General features: G+C 40.5%; 1 protein-coding gene across 1 annotated transcript in view; it reads left to right on the top strand.

Annotated features, from left to right (window-relative positions):
- The window catches only part of ryr2a (ryanodine receptor 2a (cardiac)), a 129,300-nt gene that overhangs the window by 54,875 nt on the left and 49,552 nt on the right, over positions 1–24,873 (top strand). The window contains 31 exon segments of the mRNA XM_048170330.1: positions 1,002–1,105; positions 2,382–2,465; positions 2,673–2,832; positions 3,622–3,769; positions 4,059–4,267; positions 6,094–6,268; positions 8,257–8,465; positions 8,543–8,886; positions 8,968–9,085; positions 9,177–9,337; positions 9,496–9,655; positions 9,730–9,816; positions 9,947–10,173; positions 10,260–11,070; positions 12,394–12,594; positions 13,075–13,180; positions 14,084–14,224; positions 14,781–15,054; positions 15,314–15,428; positions 15,599–15,731; positions 15,842–15,945; positions 16,083–16,218; positions 16,439–16,625; positions 18,874–18,985; positions 19,309–19,429; positions 19,517–19,686; positions 19,902–20,122; positions 21,775–21,865; positions 21,949–22,089; positions 22,370–22,533; positions 22,660–22,738. Of these exon segments, the coding sequence (XP_048026287.1) occupies positions 1,002–1,105; positions 2,382–2,465; positions 2,673–2,832; positions 3,622–3,769; positions 4,059–4,267; positions 6,094–6,268; positions 8,257–8,465; positions 8,543–8,886; positions 8,968–9,085; positions 9,177–9,337; positions 9,496–9,655; positions 9,730–9,816; positions 9,947–10,173; positions 10,260–11,070; positions 12,394–12,594; positions 13,075–13,180; positions 14,084–14,224; positions 14,781–15,054; positions 15,314–15,428; positions 15,599–15,731; positions 15,842–15,945; positions 16,083–16,218; positions 16,439–16,625; positions 18,874–18,985; positions 19,309–19,429; positions 19,517–19,686; positions 19,902–20,122; positions 21,775–21,865; positions 21,949–22,089; positions 22,370–22,533; positions 22,660–22,738 (5,493 nt within the window).

The raw sequence follows: 24,873 nt of genomic DNA, 5'->3' as shown, positions 1-24,873 counted from the left end.
AATATAATATAATATAATTAATATAATATAATAAATCTTTGTTATTAAACTTTTTTTATTTTGATTGTTATTTTCAAATTATTTATTTTAATTTCAATTAATTTATAATATAATATAATATAATATATAATTAATCTCTGTTAGTAATCTTTTTTATTTTGGTTGTTATTTTCAAATTATTTATTTTAATTTCAATTAATTTATAATATAATATAATATAATATATAATTAATCTTTGTTAGTAAGCTTTTTTATTTTGATATTTTCAAATTATTTATTTTAATTTGCCATTTTATGATTTAATCATTAGCGTTTCATCAGCTGACACTACATGTGAGGTCACATCACATGACAAAATAATCATAATATGTTCTCGGTTTTGATTACTATAAATAAAGTTGAAGTTTGATTGACAGATTTGCCATAATCGTGTGAAATCAAAGGTGTAAAATTAACATGAAACGTATTTTATTGTATAATGTGTGTGTGTGGAAAACCCTCTTGATCTCTATTGGTCAAGTCATGTTTATTTGTAGAGAGCGTTTCGCTTTTCATGTTTGTTCAAATTAGCTTTACAGAGAATTGGTGGTAACACTTTATTTTACAGTGCCATTGTTATATATGTTACATGTAGTTACTATAGTAATAACAGTAAATTATGCATAATTACATGCAACTAACCCTAATCCTAACCCAATAGTAAGTACATGTAGTTAAATGTTTAATTACAGTGTAACAAAGACAAAACAAAGTGTAACGAATTGTGTCTTGACAAGCCTCTGAGAATCTGTTGTTTCACTCACAGTGTTCCAGCTCTCTGATTGGTCATTATGTGTTTATAAAGTCACATGGTATGATGTTAGGGTCTCTCTCTCTTCATTGTGACCCTCTTAACAGATTTTGATGAATTCCTCTCCAAAATACTGTACATTTCTGCATCCTGTAATGAATGCCCAAATGTTATAACACAAATGTGATTCCCTCTGTTGTTCATGATGTAGGTGAGAGATGATAATAAACGGCAGCATCCGTGTCTGGTCGAGTTCTCCAGACTTCCTGAACAAGAGCGCAGCTACAACCTTCAGATGTCTCAGGAGACGCTCAAGTAAGCATGTTTATCTTGGTTTACTGGAAATGACATTACTTTTGGTGTAATTGAAGATGAATGCATTCAATTTTATATCCCTATATGCTTTAGCCCTCTGGGGTCGACAAACACGCAGGCCATTTTGGTGGATTTCTTTCAAATGCAAAAGTAAATAAAAATATAAATATAGCTGTAAGCAGCAATTACCGGGGTTCAAGCACTTTAAGGCCTTTAAGCACATGCGTAAAAAGGTATAATGTTTTAAGCAATCCTGTAATCATCTCAATCATAGATGGAAAAGACCATTTACAGCCAATACAGGCAATTTACCATAGGAAATATATGGTTTTTAAAGCAGTTATCGAGGTTGAGCCAAAAACCTAGGACTAGTTCACCAAAGTTGGTTTTGGAAAATATCTCCAATATTTGTCGAATGATTTGATGGAAGCGGCGGTCCTAGAGGCAAAGTTGCTCATAATGAGGAGTTCTGAATGTCGTGGGCGTGCGTGAAAAATCGTGCATTACACAATTCTTTAAGCACGTGAAAAACAGGAAGGCGCCCCCCAGTGGCCGATTTCTGTTGAATTTCTCACAGGCCTCTAGGGCCGTGAGTCAAACAGGTCCAGCGAGTTTCATTCGCATCGTCCTCCGTTAACCTTGTCTGATAGCTGCTAGTTATAGCCATTTTCCTATTTTTTTCCTGTTATAGCGCCACCAAGTGGCCAGTAGCCGCATCCTTTTTCATGCGACCACAGAATGAGCTTTTACACAGGTGTACCAATTTTGGTGAAAATATCTCATTCCGTTCACAAGTTATAGCCATTTTAGTAAAAGTTTTGAACATTTTGGCGGCCCTTAGGGACCATGAATCGAAATTTCAGCTTTTTTAGATAATTTTTGATAACTCCAGAGAATCTCGCTTCACTGATTTGGTTCCGATCGAGCCAAAAACTTAGGACTAGTTTGCAAAACTTCCAAAATGCATGGTCTGTTTTGAGCCAAGGATTCCAACGATATAAAACACTTAAGCCTCAACGGTTTAGGAGTTACGAGCAATTTCATACTTTTGACCGCTGTAGCTGTATGCACTTGAACCCCTAAAAAATCAAATACTTAAATGATTAATATTAGCATGAACTCCATCAACACAACAGCATGCTCAATACACTTGATTTCTCATGTGTTTTAGCTTCTGTTTGCATCTATTCAGCACTTTGTGTCTACAGTGGAGTTTTAAAAGTGCTTTATAAATAGATGAATGAAATGATGAGCGTGATCTGATGTGTGTGTGCAGGACTCTCTTGGCGCTGGGCTGTCATGTTGGCGTGGCGGACGAACGAGCGGCAGAGAAAGTCAAAAATCTCAAGCTTTCAGCCAAGTGAGTGTATGAAACTTCATCTTATACTGACATGTTTATGTGTCTGGATGTGTTTAGATGCTGCTAGAACTAAACCCATCAAATCAGGTTCCTTATAGGAGGACCCTAAAAGCTTCCATCTAGAACCTTTTCTTCTAAGAGTGTCGTTAGTGTTAGTTGATGTAGTGTGTTCCCGTACAGCTTGGTTAGTGTGTGTTCTGGTGTCAGATACGAGCTCTCCAGTGGGTATAAACCAGCGCCGATGGACCTGAGCCACATCAAACTGGCGTCTACACAGGAGGCCATGGTGGACAAACTGGCAGAGAATGCTCACAACGTCTGGGCCAGAGACCGCATACGGCAGGGCTGGACCTACGGCGTACAGCAGGTCAGTGTGCGTCATACAGCGTAGGTTGTTCCAAAAAGTGCACTGCATGACTGGACTGATTTAAATGAATGTTGCATTCAAGTCATGTCAGAAAGACCGAGTTAAACACACATGAATGTCACAACGAAGTCGTAATTAAATATGAGGAACTGAACTTTCTTTAAAGTCATCATGAAAGGGAAGCTGCGCTGATCTTTTCTTCTCTATTGTGCCGTATATCCGAGTGAATCGCTTCTGGAACAAGAACAAATGTAGGGGACTTAACATTAGTGTGAGTTTTTAGTTTTGAACTCAAGTTCTTCATAATGTGAAACTGATTTATTCATTTCATGAGTCCATGAAGTTACAAATAAAGAGGAACATGGAGAAAAGACTCAAATGAGATGAAGCAGCTTTCAGGTTTGAACACTAGAGTTAAAAGATTGCGAAGAAACCCACACAATCTTATTCCTAAAAGACAGTGATTCGTCTATCCTTTAAACCTTTGACAAATACAATCACAGCGAACATTCAGATCTGTGTTGAAACAGCTGAACAGCTACACAAAGAGCCTTTTCAACCACACAGTATTGTTATTTCTGTGTTACAAATATTCAGATTATCACAGGAGTACTGGGATAAAAGTTTATATTTCGGATATAAACACTGATGTCTATGATAGTGATCAAAATAGAGCAAATCACCTTGGGAAAGTAACTTGACTCTCAAAATAAACATTGTTACACCAGTAGGTGGCGACAAGTGACTGTTAAAAAATGTGTTTGTCATTTAATCAATCATTAAATGCAGGACATTAAGAACAGGAGAAACCCTCGCCTCGTTCCGTACGTTCTTCTGGACGAGAGGACCAAGAAATCAAACAAGGACAGTCTGCGGGAAGCTGTGCGGACGCTGCTGGGATACGGATACAACCTGGAAGCTCCGGATCAAGACCATGGTACCATGAGTCTAATTTACACTCTACCCATAATGCCCCTGTCCATGCAGCGTGACATCAGAGGATGTGCTGGAAATACTGCAGTCATTAAATGAAAATTTAAATGAAAATGATTTCAGCTAAAGTACTAAATTAACTCAAACTAAATAAACTAAAACAATAAAAGACTAATACAAATGACAAAAACATACAAAAAAATTACTGAAACTTTAACTAAAATTAAAATAAAAAAAGACCATATAAAAATGTAATCTAATTAAGAAATATTACCTGTGTCTGTTTTGCGCAGCGGCTCGAGCGGATGCGGGTAATCTGTCTGCAGAACGCTTCCGGATCTTCCGAGCGGAGAAGACGTACAGCGTGAGCGGAGGGAAGTGGTACTTCGAGCTGGAGGTGGTGACGGCGGGCGAGATGCGGGTGGGCTGGGCGAGACCCGGCTGTCTGCCGGACCAGGAGCTGGGCTCAGACGAGCACGCCTTCGTCTTCGATGGGTTCAAGGTGAACCTCATAATGCCATTAGAATGAGATTTAAGTGGTGTATGCTGATTTTAATCACAGTAAACAGGCACTTTAATCGCATATGTGCATTGTTGGAGTGTTGAAGACACAGAGTTCATGTTGACAGCGTTGCACGACATGAATATTGATGGTCGAAAACATTGAAATGGAGACATTTTTAGTAACCGAAAAAATCCAGTATGTCCCTAGAAATGTGTTTGCATTTGATGCAAGTAGATTGAAGCTGCAGCCGGTAACACAGCCTGTGTAAGAGTTCATCAGCTGTGCTGTGTAGGAGAAGCATTTAAAACAGGGGCGGCGAACGTCGGTCCTGGAGAGCCACAGTCCTGCAGAGTTTTGCTCCTTCAACCCTAATAAAACAAACCTGAACAAGCTAATCAAGGTCTGAAGGGTTACTAAAAGCTACTGGCAGGTGGGTCTTTATCAGGGTTGGAGCTGATCTGATTTAGAACATTAGCCTCAGAAGAAGAAGAAGAAACAGTAAATAGTAAAGTTTGTGCATAACCAGAAAGTTTGAAGTAGTTTTAAAGCTTGAGGTTTGAAGAAGGCCATACAGTCTATCAGAAAAACAAATTGATATTCTAGATGGTTTCTAGGAGGTTGTTAGGTTACTTGGGGTGGTTGCTAGGGTGTTGCTATGCTGTTGCTAGGTTATTCTGGGTGGTCACTGGTAGGTTGCTAGGGTATTCTACGTGGTTGCTAAGATGTTGTGTGGTTGCTAGGGTACTCGGGGTGGTTGCTAGGGTGTTGCTATGTGGTTGCTAGGGTATTCTGCGTGGTTGCTAAGATGTTTTGTGGTTGCTAGGGTACTCAGTGTTGTTGCTAGGGTGTTGCTATGCGGTTGCTAGGGTACTCCAGGTGGTTGTTATAATGTGCTATGCGGTTGTTAGGGCACTAGTGGTGGTTGCTAAGTTGTTGCTATGCAGTTTTCTGGGTGGTTGCTAGGGTTTTCTGGGTGGTTGCTAGGGTATTGTTATGCGGTTGCTAGGGTATTCTGTGTAGTTGCTAAGATGTTATGTGGTTGCTAGGGTACTCGGAGTGGTTAGTAAGGTGATGCTATGTAGTTGCGAAGGTGTTGTTATGCAGTTGCTAGGGCACTTGGGGCAGTTGCCAAGGTATTTCTTTGTGGTTTCTAGGGTACTTAAGGTGATTGCTAGGGTGTTGCTATGTGGTTGCTAGGGCATTTAGGGTTGTTGCTAGGGTGTTGCTGTGCTGTTTTCTGGGTGGTTGCTAGAGTGTTACTATGCAATATTCTGAGGGTGGTTGCTAGAGTGTTGCTAGGGTTTTTTCTGGGTGGTTGCTAGGGTGTTGTTATGCGGTGGCTATGGTATTCTGTGTGGTTGCTAAGAGATTATATGGTTGCTAGGGTGTTTTGAAGTTGCTAGGATGCTAGGGTGTTGCTATGCAGTTTTCTGTATGGTTGTTAGAGTGTTGCTATGCAGTATTCTGGATGGTTGTTAAGAGTGTCGCTAGGGTTTTCTGGGTGATTGCTGGGATGTTGCTATGTGGTTGTTCTGGATGGTTGCTAGAGTGTTGCTATGCATTGGCTAGTGCGTATTATTGCATTGCCCACATGTTTCAGATTGATATCATGCTAGTTTTCATATCATGAATGGAAGTCTATCAGAGTTGTGCTGTGCATATGTGAATAATGGCACTAAAAAATAACCACAATTCTTCAGAATAATGAAAATTGCATGTAAACAGGAGTGGTTTGCTTATGTCATCATGTAATCTATTACTGCGATGTAGTCTCTGAAGGTAGTCACTGCAGGACAGATGAAGAGTGATGTGTGTTTCTGCAGGCTCAGCGCTGGCATCAGGGCAACGAGCACTTCGGCCGCTCCTGGCAGTCTGGGGATGTGGTGGGATGTATGGTGGACATGAACGAACGCACCATGATGTTCACGCTCAACGGCGAGGTGCTGCTCGATGACTCCGGGTCCGAACTCGCCTTCAAAGACTTTGAAGTTTGGGATGGTGAGTGACGTGAGGTGTTCTCTGTGTGGGATCATAATCCTGTGTGTTAACACTTATTAACACTTTGTTGACTACAGCCATAAATGATCGTTCCGCCCTCATTTACTCTCCCTCAGGAACCAGACAACACTGGACTTTTGCGGTATGGACAAAAAACACCAAGACTTTTCTCAAAATGTCTCCTTTTGAGTAAACAATGGCAGAATTTTCATGATTATCTCTTTAATTAACCAATAGTGACTGTCTTAATTCATGTTCCTGCTCTTATTGTGAATAATTCATCAGTGATGTTGACATACATATTATGTCAGACAGTTGTTATTATACAGACATAAATCTTTGTATTCATAATCTTCTATCTTAATGTAATAACTCACTCCACCTCTCAAACGACTCAACTGCACTCACGTGTGTGTGTGTGTGTGTGTATGTGTGTGTGAGTGTGTTTGTGAGTCTGTCTGTGTTTGTAAGTTTATGTGTGAATGAAAATGCAGCTAAAGCTAAGCAGACTTGAGCTCTGCTAACACCTACAGAGCTGATACTGCAAAACACACACTGACACACAAACACAGACCCTCACACACACACTGTCTCTCTCTCACACACACACACACACACGCTCATGTGCATTTGTTGCAGCAGCTCTTCTGTCTCGTAAAGGAGTGTTTTCGTGGGCAGCAGGTGAATGTTGCTGTATCATTTGTCATCACGGCTCTTCACAGATGAACAGCAGCAGATCTTGCAGAGATCAGCGCCACCTGCTGGCCACTGACACACATCAACCATTACTCACTTATATTCTGTCTGTATGTTTGTATGCGTCAGCATAACTGGCTCATTCTGTGATGTCAGCAGCATCTCTTTGTTATATGTGAGAGTATCAGAAACTGCAGACTTGCAGTAACTACACTGTAAAAACTGCTGTTCCTCTCCAGTATGTTCATGTGAAGACACAACTGGAAGATGTCTGGAGATTCAAAATGAGATATTAAGTCATGTTTTCTGAGAAATGCTGAAAAATGAAGTGCGTTTGTGCTTAAAGGGGTCCTTGATTCTGATTTCACTTTTTTAACTTTAGTTAGTGTGTAATGTTGCTGTTTGAGCATAAACAACATCGGCAAGGTTACGACACTCAAAGTTCAATGCAAAGGAGATATTTTCTTTTACAGAAATCGCTTTTTAAGGACTACAACAAACGGCTGGTAGGGACTACAGTGAGCTTCTTCCCGGGTTGGTGACATCACTAACCCTAAAATTTACATAAACTCCGCCCCCGAGAACACACAACAAAGGGGGCGGGGCCATGTTGGGCTGCTTTAGAGAAGAGGAAGAGTTGTTGTAGTAGAGTGTTGTTGACATGCCGTCATTTTACGCCGGACTGCTTCACAAACGAGGGTCAATTTAACACAAAAGATGAACATGACGGCACATGCTAGTGGATGAGTTCAATCAACTCCACAGCAACTACATAAATTTATCCACTAACCATTCAGAAACGTCTAAAAGTTGTAACTTCTTCCTGAGTCTCTCCATCAGTGTCGACTCCGGTTTGAACAATGTAAGACTGAACACCGTTACTGACAATCCTCATTTTGGCTGCGTGAGATTCTCCAGCTTTGTTGTTGTTGAGCTGTTAAAGCTCCGCCCTCTTCTGGAAAGGGGGCGGGAGCAGCAGCTCATTTGCATTTAAAGGGACACTCACAAAAACTGTGTGTTTTTGCTCACACCCAAATAGGGGCAAATTTGACAAGCTATAATAAATGATCTGTGGGGGATTTTGAGCTGAAACTTCACAGACTCATTCTGGAGACACCAGAGACTTTTTAAGTTTTGTTTTTATGGTTTTAGTTTTAGTTAACTATAATAACCCTGCTTGACATAAACTAAATCTGCATTTTCCTATGCAAGTGTGAGTGTAGATGAGTTAAACCCTGTGGTTTCTTCACTAGTAGTAGTGCTGATCCTGTCTTTCTGTGTGTTGTTCTCAGGTTTCATCCCGGTCTGTAGTCTGGGCATCTGTCAGGTGGGCCGTATGAACTTTGGGAAGGACGTGAGCACGCTGAAGTACTTCACCATCTGCGGCCTGCAGGAGGGCTACGAACCCTTCGCCGTCAATATGAACCGAGATCTGACCATGTGGATCAGCAAACGGCTGCCTCAGTTCATCCCGGCCCCGCTCAACCACGAGCACATAGAGGTCAGAGGTCACGCCACACTTTGAGATGAGCCACACCATTCTGAGCGTTTACGGAATTCTGCATGCATATTTTACAGGTCACGAGGATCGACGGGACGGTGGAGAGCCCACCGTGCCTAAAGGTCACCCAGAGATCATTCGGCTCACAGAACAGTAACACGGACATCATGTTCTATCGCCTCAGCATGCCCATCGAGTGCTCGGAGGCGTTCCTGCGATCGCCTGGCGGGACGCTAGCAGCCAACGGCAGCTTCTTCTCTCCCAAGAGAGATCTGGAGGATTTCGAGACGGTGTCGGACTTTGAGGTCCTGATGAAAACGCCACACAGTCACGTCAGCTCCAATGGGCCTGACAGAGATCGAGACGAGTTCAACAACCACAAAGATCATAATCAGGAGAAACCCTCGAAAATCAAACAGAGGTGGATTATACAGACACACAGGCAAACTCGGTAATGCATTTGGTAAAATGTTTGTGTCTGTAACTGCATGTGTTTGTTCAGGTTCATGCTGAAAAGAACGAAACCCGACATGAACAGCAGCAACTCTAGCACTCGCCTGTCAGAGGAGGTTTTGGCTGATGAGAGAGACGATTGCGAGAATCTCATACAAACATCAACGGTGAGAGAGAGACACACATGACCAGCATCAGAACGTCACACTCCTCAGCTTCATGTTATATGTGGCGCTTCTGTCTCTGTCTGTGTGTCAGTATTACTACTCGGTGAGGATCTTCCCTGGGCAGGAGCCGGCCAGTGTTTGGGTCGGATGGGTGACCTCAGACTTTCATCAGTATGATCCAGCCTTTGAGCTCAGCAAGGTCCGAACGGTCACCGTTACCCTGGGAGACGAGAAGGGCAAAGTTCACGAGAGGTCAGTGATGCTTCTGCAGGAACACAGTGTGATTCTGTCTGCAGTGACACAGTTACAAACACAGAGAGCAAACAAAACATTACTGGGGATTACAGAAATAGAATTAAAATGGTTGTCTGTATAGTAACAGTATCTGATGTGTTTGTGGTGTTGTGCAGCATTAAGCGCAGTAACTGCTACATGGTGTGGGGCGGCGAGTGCAGCAGTCCCAGTCAGGGCCGCAATAATAACGGCCTAGAGATTGGATGTTTGGTAGATACTGCCAACGGCCTCCTCAGCTTCACCTCCAACGGCAAAGAGCTCAGCACCTACTACCAGGTAAGAGCTCTGAAGATCCTGTGATGGAGGGACTGTTTAACTAGGACTAACTTGCAGCTTAACTGTGTCTGCAGGTGGAGCCCAGTACTAAACTCTTCCCTGCAGTGTTTGCGCAGGCAACAAGTCCAAATGTCTTCCAGTTCGAACTGGGACGCATCAAGGTGAGATTTAAACACACACATACACAAAGGATGTTGAGGCTATTTTTATTTTTCTCTGGTTGCACAAACAGGGCGAGTGAAAGTACAGGAACATCTGTGAGACAATAAAGTTTACTTTCTGTGTGCGTAGAGCGTCATGCCGCTCTCTGCAGGGCTGTTTAAAAGCGAACGGAAGAACGCGGTTCCTCAGTGTCCGCCGCGGTTGCACGTGCAGTTCCTCACGCCTGTGTTATGGAGCCGTGTGCCCAATCAGTTCCTGAGGTCAGAGGTCACCAGGGTCAACGAGAGACTGGGCTGGATGGTGCAGAGTTCAGAACCGCTGCAGTTCATGACCCTCCATATACCTGAGGAGAACAGGTACATCACACACACATGCATGATGGTTTATTTACTCAGCAGGTGTTGATTTTGTCACCATGACTGATGTCCATCCCGTCTGTCAGGTCTCTGGACATTCTGGAGCTGACGGAGCAGCGCGACTTGCTGAAGTTCCACTTCCATACGCTGCGCTTGTATTCGGCCATCTGCGCGCTGGGAAACAACCGTGTGGCTCATGCGCTTTGCAGTCACGTGGACGAGGCACAGCTCCTCTACGCCATCCAGAACAAATACATGCCTGGCCTCCTGCGCACCGGTTACTACGACCTGCTCATCGATATCCACCTGAGCAGCTACGCCACCGCGCGCCTTATGATGAACTCTGAGTACATTGTTCCCATGACGGCCGAGACCAAGAGCATCACGCTCTTTCCCAATGAAAAGAAGAAGCATGGGCTGCCGGGCATCGGCCTAAGCACGTCGCTGCAACCGCGCATGCGCTTCTCCTCGCCCAGCTTCGTGGGTCACCACGGCACGGTCGCGGGGAGCGACTGCTTCCAATACAGCCCTGAGTTCCCGCTGGAGACGCTGAAGAGCCGTACGATGGAGATGCTGACGGAGGCGGTGCGGGAAGGCAGCTTACACGTGCGCGATCCTGTTGGCGGGAGCACAGAGTTCCTGTTCGTTCCGCTCATTAAACTCTTCTACACGCTCCTGATCATGGGCATCTTCCACAACGGAGACCTGAAGACCATCCTGCAGCTGATCGAGCCCAGCGTGTTCTCGGGGGATGGTGCCGGCGGGGCGACTGATGCAGAGGACGGCTGTGGGCGGGGCCGGCTGGAAGGGGGCGGGACTGAGGAACACGGTCTGAGAGGAAAGATGCCCAAAGAAGGACTTTTACAGATGAAGCTTCCTGAACCCGTCAAACTCCAGGTGAAAAGATGCAGTCTTGTCTTTTTACAGCTGCTTTACAGCTGGTTGGTACAATACAAAGTAATATTTTTATTGCAGGATTAACAGAGTTATATTACTAGAGTGTTAGATTAAAATCTCAATCTCCCATGTTTTTGGGAATATCCCGGACGAGCCCCCAAACTGTTTGATTAAAATCTCAATCATTCTCCCGAGATATCTCGCGCTGTTGCTGCCACACACTACAGGGGTTGGAGTGCCTGTTTCTAAACTGATGTCTGAGACTACAAATAATCTACCTGAGATTGAGATTTTAATCTAACAATGGGTAACATATAATTTATAATTCTTTAATAAAAGAGTAAAGCAGGTAAATTAAACTGAACTGGTTGTTATAGTCGTGTTGCATGAGTGCAACGGCACTGCAGATGTGTCTATTAACAACATGATTTTGCAACGTTGAGTATTGTAGCCAATCACTGCCAATTCTGTTGAAAATAATGACCAATCAGAGGAGTTACCATTAGTAAATAAAAGATTCATTGTGAAGTTTAGTCAGATTTATTGATTAAAAAGGGAATTTTCACACTCAATGCACTGACAGCTTCAGTGATTATTATAAGCAGTATTTACTCGCTGCCTGTCTGTGTAATTTCATTCATAATTTGAAAAGTTTTTATTTCATGAGGCTTTTTTCGACATTGCCTACATATATATACACTTCACATTTAAGTACAAAAAAGTGACAAAAATAGACAAAAAATGACAAAAAAAAAGTATGTTATAATAGTGATTTGATGATCTCTAAAAATAAATTCAAAAGCAGAACGTGAGAAGAAAAACTGTTAGGCAGTGGAAAAGGCTAATGAGCAAATAAGTGGTCCTCTGCCGCCATCTACCGGTTATAGGGGTTATAGTCTTTTTTTATTCTAAAAATAAAAGTGTTTGTATTTCACCAAGTGTTAGTATTCCTACATGGTGAAACTTTTAGTTTTATAATTTCAGACAATCTTTGTATATTTTGGGTAATCACATTAAAAAACAACATGTAAATTTGATAATATTCAGACTTTTGCTGTAAAAAGTTGTGCGAAAGTTCTTAATTCTTATAACAGTGGTCTATAACTGTCTAATATGCTGGGTTGCGATCAAATCTATATGTGATTCATCACCACACACACACTTGTCGTCACGTCGAGAGAGTGAGATTTTAAGACGTCATCAGAATTCGCCATACCTTGACTTTTGGTGAATTGACGCCAGTGTTTGCATCTGTTATTTTCCTGTTTATTACTGTGAAGCTGCCCGTGTTGTATTGTAAAGCTGACTGGTTTGTTTGCTTAGATGTGTCACCTGCTGCAGTACCTGTGCGACTGTCAGGTGCGTCACCGCATTGAGGCTGTGGTCGCCTTCTCCGACGACTTTGTGGCGAATCTTCAGGATAACCAGCGTTTCCGCTATAATGAAGTGATGCAGGCGCTGAACATGTCTGCTGCTCTGACGGCACGCAAAACCAAAGAGTTCCGCTCGCCTCCACAGGAACAGGTCAGATGATGCCTTATTCTCAACATAACATCGCTTCCGGTGTTGAATTTATTTATTTAATTCATGCTGATTTTATGAATCAAATAATGAAACAAAGCATCAGCTGTGTGGACAGGATTGTTTTTATTTGTTTATTGCAGTGTTTCTGTACTGTGCATTTTTTATATTATGGCAATGAGTATTTGGGAAGGAAATGTGCTTAATTATCATGCATGAATCATCTTACAACTATTTCTTTCATTTTACTTGCATGCTTCATTTTGTTTATTACAAATAGAAAAAGTCATAAGAAATCATATATTGTATATGACTCATGTTCTTTGTGTGATTCACCCACCTGGTTTTATTGATCATATTGTTCCATAGAAGAAAAATATGTGTCTTTATTATCTTTCATTAAAATGTAATAACTTGCTCCACCTCCGTATGTGCACGTGTGTGTGTGTGTGTCTGTGTGTGTGTGCATGTGTGTGTTCTTAGATCAACATGCTGCTGAATTTTAAGGATGAGAAGCAGGATTGTCCGTGTCCTGAGGACATCCGTGAACAGCTGCTAGACTTCCATGAAGATCTCATGACACACTGCGGTAAAAGATCTTCTCTGATCAACCTCATCTAAACATCCTTAAACCAGGATGAATTATAAAGAAAATATGACAATATAATTATAACAATAATCTATCTTATGTTATAACCGTTCTTGCCACTGGGGTAAGAAAAACAACTTCCTTCATGATTTACTGAGTCTCTGTTATTGGTTTATGATTGATGTGTGATTTACTGCTAATAGAACCTAATAGAAAACTGTCGAACGCTGGCTAGTGAGCCAGACCTCACCAGTTAAAAGGGTTTATAAATCATGTTTCTATTTCAATCTAGTGTTTTGCAGGGAGGGTTTGTTTCGGACACAGCCAGTCTAATGTGAGCCGGCAGAAAACATTACATGCATCACCGATTGAACTGCCCTGTCAATCATCTTGTCGCAATTTTTTTTATTTAATTTAATTTCCTACTGTATTGGACAGAAATATATCAGCACGTTGATCTGTCAGTCGTTGGGCGTAACGTATCTTTATAAAAGATCACAGTTGAAATATAATGTGGATAACACTGAATGAATATTTTTCGTCAGGTTAGATACTGATTATTAATCACTCAAACTCCTTTTATCTATACCTCTTTATTTAACCGTCAGTCTCACGCATCCGCCATGTTTGTAGTTTCTGAACACTTTTTATGCATGTTTGTAGTTCTAATCGAATCCTTGTCTAATGTGCAATAGGTTGTGGGCAATACTGACCATTAGAGTGTGAAATTTGAATTCACGCTAGAAACCATCCAGGTATCTTTGGGATACTCATTTCAGCATACTATGATTTGGGATACACTCTCATTCTAATTTTGAACTATGTGAATTGGGAAGGAGCATATGAAATGTCCTCACTAATATAGTGTATTTGTGTGTATGTGTGTTTGTGTGCACGTTGCAGGCATTGAGATGGATGATGATAAATCAGGAGACGGAGATGATTTCACCATCAGGGGTCGTCTGATGTCTCTGGTGGAGAAGGTGACCTACCTGAAGAAGAAAATGACTGATATACCAAAGAAAAAGAAATCAAAGAAACCCAGTGAGTTCCTGCAGCTACTCATCAGGGTCCTTAACAATGCTTAAATTCAGTTTGATCAAAGTTAAGGCCATAAAAAGTCTTAAATCGTATAAGAAAATCCTGAATGATTATTTCAAGAGGTCTTAAATTAGAGGACAGAAAAACATGAAGTCTAAGATTCAATTAATTGTGCATATTGCTTGTTCTACCGGCTTGTGCTTTCAGAGCAGTTCGCAATCAATGAATACTGCACATTTATGCCAATAAATTGCTTATTATCTACTGTTGCTTAATTATCACAACATTTTCAGGTGTTTATATCAAACCTGCAAACTAATAAGCATTTCTAATAAGCGCAGATGTGTTGTTTAAAAGGGTTAACCAGGGTAACCGCTGTATTTCTGTTATTCCAAAAGCATCACCTATTGTATTTTCATTCAGCTGGTGGATCGAAATCAAGCTAATGTGCATTCTCAATATCTAAACAATTAGAATAATAAGGTTTGGATGTTAATGGTGTCTATGTTCATGTTGTCAAAGTGCTGACGTCCGCTCGTGTCTCGTGTCTGTCCCGCAGGCACGCTTCAGCAGCTGATCTCTGAGACCATGGTCCGCTGGGCGCAGGAGTCGGTCATCGAGGACCCGGAGCTGGTGCGGGCCATGTTCGTGTTACTCCACCGTCAGTACGACGGCATCGGCGGGCAGGTGCGAGCGCTGCCCAAGACCTACACCATCAACGCCGTCTCCGTGGAGGACACCATCAACCTGCTGGCGTCTCTGGGACAGATCCGCTCTCTGCTCAGCGTCAGGATGGGCCGCGAGGAGGAGAAACTCATGATTCATGGGCTCAGGTGACCCACAATCACCTGCATCTCATATCAACCACAGGCAGCAATATTTAAATGGGCCATTCAGTTATAAAATACTATTAAATAATTTAAAACAATTATTAAATAATTCAAACAAATTTAAATATATATAAAAAAAAAATATATATTTTTCAGTTTAAATCAGTGGAGCGTTTGTCTCAGTGACACCCCTTTCTGGTGTTTATTGTGTGAGATTCCAGCCTGACCTCTGACCTCTGGCCTGTCCTTGTCTCGTCTGCAGTGACATCATGAATAACAAGGTGTTTTACCAGCATCCGAACCTGATGAGAGCGCTCGGGATGCACGAGACCGTCATGGAGGTGATGGTGAACGTCTTGGGCGGAGGAGAGTCCAAGGTGGGAGACATGAAAACATGTTCACAAACGCACCGTGTTTTTACTGAAGAGTTTCAGGCTTTACTTTGTACTACATCAACATTCTTTCTGCTCATAGAATAACATAATTTATGCTCTTATCAACATCTCACGATGGCTCTTTCACTGAACAAATGTCCCTCGGTCTTCAGGAAATCACATTTCCAAAGATGGTGGCCAACTGCTGCCGGTTCCTGTGCTACTTCTGTCGAATCAGCCGTCAGAATCAGAAGGCCATGTTTGATCATCTCAGCTACCTGCTGGAGAACAGCAGCGTGGGACTCGGTAAGGGCTTTTCAGAGTTGAGAAATTGACTCTTTTGGAGTTTGGGGATCTGAGATTGAGATGTCTGTTGAAGACCCTACAGTCATTATCTGTGTGTTTGTTCTCCTCAGCGTCTCCGTCCATGCGAGGATCCACTCCTCTGGATGTGGCCGCCGCGTCAGTGATGGATAATAATGAACTGGCTCTGGCGCTGAGAGAACCGGACCTTGAGAAGGTACGACTGACTCTCTGTATCTGTATTTTAACTCAAGTACTTGATTTGAGTGCTTCGTCCATCACTGCTTCTGAACATCCTATTGGCTGATTGTGTGTGTGTGTGTGTGTGTGTGTGTGTGTGTGTGTGTGTGTCAGGTGGTCCAGTATCTGGCCGGCTGTGGTCTTCAGAGCTGCGTGATGCTGATGTCTAAAGGATATCCTGACATCGGCTGGAATCCGGTGGAGGGCGAACGATACCTGGACTTCCTCCGATTTGCAGTTTTCTGTAACGGTTTGTGTTCTGACAGGATCCACTTCTGGAGAAAGAAGCACTGAAGCACTGTCAAAATAAAAGTCCTGCCTCTGACACATTTTGGCCAAACAGAAAAACGTGCCAAAAATGCCATATATCGGCCAATAATATTGACCACTCCCACTAATCATTATCTTGTGCTTTATTGTGTCTGAATGGTGTTTGATGAGTTGTTTTGTGTTGTTTTGGCATCTTTCAGGTGAGAGTGTGGAGGAGAATGCTAACGTGGTCGTGCGGCTCCTGATTCGGCGGCCGGAGTGTTTTGGTCCCGCCCTGCGTGGAGAGGGCGGGAACGGGCTGCTGGCAGCAATGGAGGAAGCCATAAAGATCTCAGAAGATCCCAGCCGAGATGGACCGTCGCCCACCACAGAGGAGAGCAGGACACTGTACGCAACAAACACACACTTACAGGAAATGATGTGCTGAGCAGTGTTGGGGGAACACATTATAAGTAAACATGCATTACGTAATCAGATTACTTTTTTGATGTTACAAGTAAAGTAATGCGTTACAAGTAACATGCATTACGTAATCAGATTACTTTTTGATGTTACGAGTACAGTAGTGCATTACAAATAACATGCATTACATAATCAGGTTACTTTTTTGATGTTATGAGTACAGTAACGCATTACAAGTAACGTGCATTATGTAATCAGATTACTTTTTTGATGTTACAAGTGAAGTAATGCATTACAAGTAACGTGCATTATGTAATCAGATTACTTTTTGATGTTACGAGTACAGTAATGCATTACAAATAATATGAATTACGTTGCTTGCACAAATCTCAGATTACTTTTGTGATGTTACGAGTACAGTAACGCATTACAAGTAATGTGCATTACGTAATCAGATTACTTTTTTGATTTTACGAGTAAAGTAACGCATAACAAGTAACATGCATTACATAATCAGACTACTTTTTGATGTTACGAGTAAAGTAACGCATTACAAGTAATGTGCATTAGGTAATCAGATTACTTTTTTGATGTTATGAGTACAGTAACGCATTACAAGTAACGTGCATTACGTAATCAGATTACTTTTTTGATGTTACAAGTGAAGTAATGCATTACAAGAAACGTGCATTATGTAATCAGATTACTTTTTGATGTTACGAGTACAGTAATGCATTACAAATAACATGCATTACATAATCAGGTTACTTTTTTAATGTCACGAGTACAGTAACGCATTACAAGTAACGTGCATTACGTAATCAGATTACTTTTTTGATGTTACAAGTGAAGTAATGCATTACAAGTAACGTGCAGTATGTAATCAGATTGCTTTTTGATGTTACGAGTACAGTAATGCATTACAAGTAACGTGCATTACGTAATCAGATTACTTTTTTGATGTTACAAGTGAAGTAATGCATTACAAGTAACGTGCATTATGTAATCAGATTACTTTTTGATGTTACGAGTACAGTAATGCATTACAAATAACATGCATTACATAATCAGGTTACTTTTTTAATGTCACGAGTACAGTAACGCATTACAAGTAACGTGCATTACGTAATCAGATTACTTTTTTGATGTTACAAGTGAAGTAATGCATTACAAGTAACGTGCAGTATGTAATCAGATTACTTTTTGATGTTACGAGTACAGTAACGCATTACAAGTAACGTGCATTACGTAATCAGATTACTTTTTTGATGTTACAAGTGAAGTAATGCATTACAAGTAACGTGCAGTATGTAATCAGATTACTTTTTGATGTTACGAGTACAGTAATGAATTACAAATAACATGCATTACAAATAACATGCATTACGTTGCTTGCACAAATCTCAGATTACTTTTGTGATGTTATGAGTACAGTAACGCATTACAAGTAACGTGCATTACGTAATCAGATTACTTTTTTGATTTTACGAGTAAAGTAACGCATAACAAGTAACATGCATTACATAATCAGACTACTTTTTGATGTTACGAGTAAAGTAACGCATTACAAGTAATGTGCATTACGTAATCAGATTACTTTTTGATGGTACGAGTAAAGTAACACATTACAAGTAACATGTATTATGTAATCAGATGACTTTTTTATGCTACTAGTAAAGTAACTTAATGCATTACAAATAACGTGCATGACATAATCAGATTACTGATTATGTAGAGCAGGCCTCAGCCAGCTGAGAAAAAGCAACGCAAAAGTGATGTAACGCATTACTTTACATAAAAATGGAACTAAGTAATGTAATTAGTTACTTTTTTAAGCAGTAATGCAATATTGCAATACTTGCACCAACACTGCTCCTGCACACAAACGCATCCATGCAGCAGATGTAGGACGTCAGTGTCATGATCCGCACATATCCTTCATTTATCTTCTGTGTTCCTGAACTGTCATTGTCCACTGCTCCAGAAAATGCTGCTGTGAGCAAGTAAAATGGGTCGAGATCTAAATGCAGCTTCTTCTGCTTGATCTGCTGCAGTCTGAGGGTCAACACCTTCATTCAGTGTTTTAAAGGGATAGTATGTTTACATGCACATCGATATTACGATATTAATTATCAAGCATGTATTAATTCATCAGGGAGATCATCTGTGAGCTTATTTATCTGCCTAACACACATTATAATCAAACTGCTGATGATCTATATGTCTCTTGCAGTAGTGATGTGATGGAGGAAGAAGAAGATGACACCATTCACATGGGAAACGCCATCATGACCTTCTACGCAGCTCTTATCGACTTGTTGGGCCGCTGCGCTCCCGAGATGCATGTGAGTTTTCCTGTCTTCACTGGCACACAACACTGTGTCCCAACTAGATGGGACATGACTACAAGACACAAAAAAAAAACAATCACAGCCAATCAGAAGAGAGTCTCCCTGCAAGCACACTGCACTCGCAACCAAATCAATCACAAATCACAGCCAATGTGCCACGGCTGGTCAGGACAAAAACTGATTAACATGGATAAACATGCCTTTTATCTGGTTAGGAGACAGTGTAAAGCTTTATGTTGATCACGTTCCTCTCATGTGAAGCTGATGAGCTCTATGTGATCTGGTACTGATGACATGGTGACTTTCTCCTCTGTCAGCTGATCCACGCTGGGAAGGGAGAGGCCATCCGTATCCGAGCCATCCTGCGCTCTCTCATTCCCATTGAGGATCTGGTGGGAGTGATCAGCATCCCGTTCCTGATGCCCACGCTGGCTAAAGGTCATTGTTAATCCTTGTTAATCTGTCATTGTGGATAATTTAGTTAGACGGTAACCAGTACATCGTTCTGATCACTTGTGCATTTAGACGGTTCCGTGATCGAGCCGGATATGTCAGCGGGGTTCTGTCCTGATCACAAAGCAGCCATGGTTCTGTTCCTGGACCGGGTTTACGGCATCGAGGACCAGAACTTCCTCCTGCACCTGCTGGAAGTGGGTTTCCTGCCTGACCTCAGAGCCGCCGCCTCATTGGACACGGTGAGTCATGTGACACCTCAGCAGCTGGTTCCATCCACCCATTTTTATGCAAATTTTGGGATGTTGCATGGATGGAAATGCTAAGATGTGCATAAATGTGATAAATGTGCATAAATTCAATTCCCAACTTTGAGTGGAATCACAGCTAGTGAGTGTTGCGTTATCCAGCCAATCTTTGACCTCTCTCCTGGTCCTGTGTGACCTTTGACCCCCAGGCGGCTCTGAGCGCCACAGACATGGCGCTGGCTCTGAACCGGTACCTGTGCACGGCGGTCCTGCCTCTGCTCACCAAATGCGCTCCTCTGTTCGCGGGGACGGAGCCGTTCGCGTCTCTCATCGACTCTCTGCTGCACACCGTCTACAGACTGTCTAAAGGCTGCTGTCTCACCAAAGCTCAGAGAGACGCCATCGAGGAGTGTCTGCTGGCCGTGTGCGGGTGAGGACGCGTCTACTAGTTACTAGTTAGTGGTCCGTTCACTGACCGTCTTTTCTTTTCTTTTTATATTGCACGTTTAAAAGCAACTTCAGGGATCAACGCTAAGGATTTCTTCTACTGTGGTTCAATATTTTACTTGCCCCGCCAAAATTTTCACTTACCCCACAACAAAAAAATAATAAAGTAAAAGAAAAGAAAATGGGCCTATAAAATAAGCCAAGTTATTGTTTTTGATACATGTAACCTTAATAAATAGGGTTATGACACCAAAAGCTACTAGATTAACTCACTTAAATTTTAAATATTGTTAGACAAATAAATAGTAACAAATAATCAAATTATGAGTAATAGCCAAAATAAATACAACAGAACAAACATATAAATGAAATAAACGGTGTTTTTCAAGTTTTTCATGTAGGTTTAAACAGGAGATTTTCAGGTACAGAAATTGTTATCTAATTTATAGCTGACTATATAACTATGGATTAAACTTTATTAAAGTATATCAGTCTGAGCAGTTACAGATGCATAAATAATGTTTTGAAATATAAAAAGTTAAATACTGTTATATTTGAAATTATTTAAAAAATGAAAAGTGAGTTAATGAGTGAGTCATTGAGATTCAACCGATTCATTCAAACGGCTGATTAATTCAGACGCAAAACAATTCTGTGGACTTTGGAACTATTTTCGTTGGCGAAATAGAGCGAAACTGGCGATTTGGTGTCTAAAATATAAGTCACATGTTATTAGGTTCTTGTTCATTAAACTGTACGCTGTATAAAATCAATATTACATTTGTAATCATGCTGATATTTGGAGAAAAACGGCGCTCTTTGTTTAATATAATTTAACTATATTAAATTATATAAATATAAAAGATATACAGGGGCAATTTTGCCCCTTATCCTGAATTCTGGGGCATTCTAAAGGCATTTTAGTAGACTAAATCATGCAGTGAATGTGTACGCTCTAAATATGTAGCACACTAGTCTAACATACTAGACTACGTACTGAAGTGCATGCAATGGTGTGTTTTTTGTTTTGTTTTGTTTTTTGTAAAGTGAGGGACATACTCGATAATTTCAGATCGTTAAATCAACAATTACGATATCATAGATGATATATATCGCACACCCTACAGCACTGGCATCCCGAGCGTCGTTCACAACGGCCCAAAGTACTTTTTAGTTAAAAAGAAAATATGTAAAATAATAATAAAAAAATCTCATATTTTGCACAAAATGGCAACGCTTCCTGGTTAGATTAAGTTCTTGGTACAGTAGTGTTTACTTGAATGCATTTTATCTCTATGCATCTGTAGATTTAAAAAAATCCATATCTTTAAAGTCAGAAATCTCCACTTCAGCAGCTTTACACACATCAAACTTTACAGTTTTATTCATATCTATACTCTAAAGGTTTGTCCATATATCATTCACCTGATCTATAGAACATTTTACTCCTAAAAACGTGGTGAAAACTGAGTTTGTTTCAGGCTGTTGACAGTATTTTCTGATTTCTGGAGTGATAAAAAGAGAAATCCACTAACAACAAAAATGTTCTGATTTCTGGTCAGGAAATGTATGCAACTTAGCATGCATATTTAATTCAATAGTGCCTCATTTGCAAATTCATTTGTAACATTTCAGGAAACTGCGTCCGTCGATGATGCAGCATCTGCTGCGGCGTCTGGTGTTCGACGTTCCTGTGCTCAACGAACACACGAAGATGCCTCTGAAGGTGAGACTCCGTCTGAACTCACATTCACTTCAGGAAAACTGTACTGTAGTAATTCAGCTCTGTGTGGGCGTGTCCTCCTCCAGCTCCTGACCAATCACTACGAGCGCTGCTGGAAGTACTACTGTCTGTCCGGCGGGTGGGGAAGCTTCGGCGCCGCGTCTGACGAGGAGCTGCATCTGTCCAGAAAACTCTTCTGGGGAATCTTTGACGCTCTGGCCAGAAAGGTGCAGCGAGTTTGGAATAATTAAGATATTTAAGTCTTTTCTGCTCCCCAAGGCTGCATTTATTTGATCAAAAATACAGTAAAACAGTGAAATATTTTTACAATTTAAATCAGCTGTTTTCAATGTGAATATATAGTAAAGTGTAATTTATTCCTGTGATCAAAGCTGAATTTTCAGCATCATTACTCCAGTCTTCAGTGTCACATGATCCTTCAGAAATCACTCTAATATGATTTCTGATTATCATCAATGTTGAAAACAGTTGTGTGTGTTTCTGCAGAAGTATGATGTGGAGTTGTTCAAGCTGGCTCTGCCGTGTCTGAGCGCAGTGGCCGGAGCTTTACCTCCTGATTACATGGAGTCAAACTACGTGGCCATGATGGAGAAACAGTCGTCTATGGACGCCGAGGGAAACTTCAACCCGCAGCCCGCCGACACCAGCAGGTCAGACTCGAAGCACCATCATCCTCTGAAACCTCTGAACATGAGCATTTAGACCCGACGAAGCTGGTTTGAGGTGTTTTTCAGATGTTTGTCAATGTGCTGCTGGTTCTGTTTGTGTTTCTGCAGCGTCGTTGTTCCTGAGAAGCTCGATCATTTCATCAATAAATATGCAGAATATTCCCATGAGAAATGGTCCATGGAGAAGGTCAGAGCTGCTTACATAAATCTACTTTCCATTAAGCAGTGGTTTAGTGTGTCATTTTTATGTAATTGTTCGATTAAATGAGTTACAATCAGACATGATGTTCCTCTCATGTGTAGCATTGAATCTGATTCGTTCATTCGTTCAAACTGAATCATTCCAAAAAATGATTCATAGGTTCATTTTAGGAATCTTGATGCAGAACATTTCTAGAAGTTTGTCTTATTTAATGTAATGAATATGATTAATTAACTGTTAATTAACTAACAATGAGCAATGTATTTGTTACAGTATTAATCTTTGTTAATGTTAGTTAATAAATACAACTGTTTTGTTCATGTTAGTTCACATTAGTGATTTTAAAACTAAATTAAATGTTGGCTTAGGGTTATAAAATACTGTAGTATTTCATTGTTAGTTCTAATGTAGTTAACTGATTAAGTTGGCTTGAGAAAGCCATGCTGTTTAAACTTATTAAATCATGCTAGCAACATGCTAACAATGTGTGCTAATCGTGTTAGAGACATGTTAAGTAATGTTAGCAAAATGTTAAATCATGCTAGCAACATGCTAACAATGTGCTACTCATGTTATCGACATGCTAATTCATACTAGCAACATGTTAATTCATGCTAGCAAAAAAGATAATCATGCTAGCTAAGTGCTAATCATGTTAACAACATCTTAACACTGTGTTAAATCATGCTAGCAAACATGCTAACAATTTGATAATCATGTTAGAGACTGCTAATTAATGTTAGCAAATGCCAAATAATGCTAGCAATATGCTAACAATGTGCTAATCATGTTATCGACATGTTAATTTATGCTAGCAAAGAGCTAATCATGCTAGTTAAGTGCTAATCATGTTATCAACATCTTAATACTGTGTTAAATCATGCTAGCCAAAATGCTAACAATGTGCTAATCATGTTAACAAAATGCTAATTCATGCTAGAAACATGTTAATTCATGCTAGCAAAAAAGCTAATAATGCTAGCTAAGTGTTAAATCATGTTAGCAAAATCTTAACACTGTGATAAATCATGCTAGCAAAACATGCTAACAATGTGCTAATCATGTTAGAGAATGCTAATTAATTTTAGCAAAATGACAAATCATGCTAGCAACATGTTAACAATGTGCTAATCATGTTATCGACATGTTAATTAATGCTACCAAAGAGCTAATCATGCTAGTTAAGTGCTAATCATGTTAACAACATCTTAATACTGTGCTAAATCATGCTAGCCAACATGCTAACAATGTGCTAATCATGTTATCAACATGTTAATTCATGTTAGAAACATGTTAATTAATGCCATCAAAAAAGCTAGTCATGTTAGCTAAGTGCTAAATCATGTTAGCAACATGTTATATCATGCTGACCAAATGCTAACAATGTGCTAATCATGTTATCGACATGTTAATTCAGGCTAGCAACATGTTCATTTGTTAGCTGTTGTTAACATGTTAGCTAAATGCTAATCATGTTAACAACATCTTAACACTGCTAAATCATGCTAGCAACATGCTAACAATGTGCTAATCATGTTAGAGACTGCTAATTAATGTTAGCGACATGAAAATTATTGCTAGCAAAATGCTAACAATGTGCTAATCATGTTAATTCATGCTACCAAAAAGAGCTAATCATGCTAGCTACGTGCTAATCATGTTAACAACATCTTAATACTGTGTTAAATCATGATAGCAAACATGCTAACAATGTGCTAATCATGTTATCAACATGTTAATTCATGTTAGAAACATGTTAATTCATTCTATCAAAAAAGCTAATCATGTTAGCTAAGTGCTAATCATGTTAACATCTTAACACTGTGCTAAATCATGTTAGCAAAATGCTAAATCATCCTGACAGCTAATCATGTTATCGACATGTTAATTCATGCTAGCAACATGTTAATATGTTAGCTGTTGTTAACATGTTAGCTAAATGCTAATCATGTTAACAACATCTTAACACTGTGCTAAATCATGCTAGCAAAATGCTAACAATGTGCTAATCATGTTAGAGACATGCTAATTCATGCTAGCAACAAATGCTAAATCATGGTAGCAAAATGCTAATAATGTGCTAATCATGTTATCAACATGCTAGCAAAATGCTAATTAAT

Source organism: Megalobrama amblycephala, linkage group LG20 (assembly GCF_018812025.1).
Source record: "Megalobrama amblycephala isolate DHTTF-2021 linkage group LG20, ASM1881202v1, whole genome shotgun sequence".
Taxonomy (NCBI): domain Eukaryota; kingdom Metazoa; phylum Chordata; class Actinopteri; order Cypriniformes; family Xenocyprididae; genus Megalobrama; species Megalobrama amblycephala.
The sequence above is the reverse complement of the archived record's forward strand: the minus strand, read 5'-3'. Positions and strand labels throughout refer to the sequence as shown.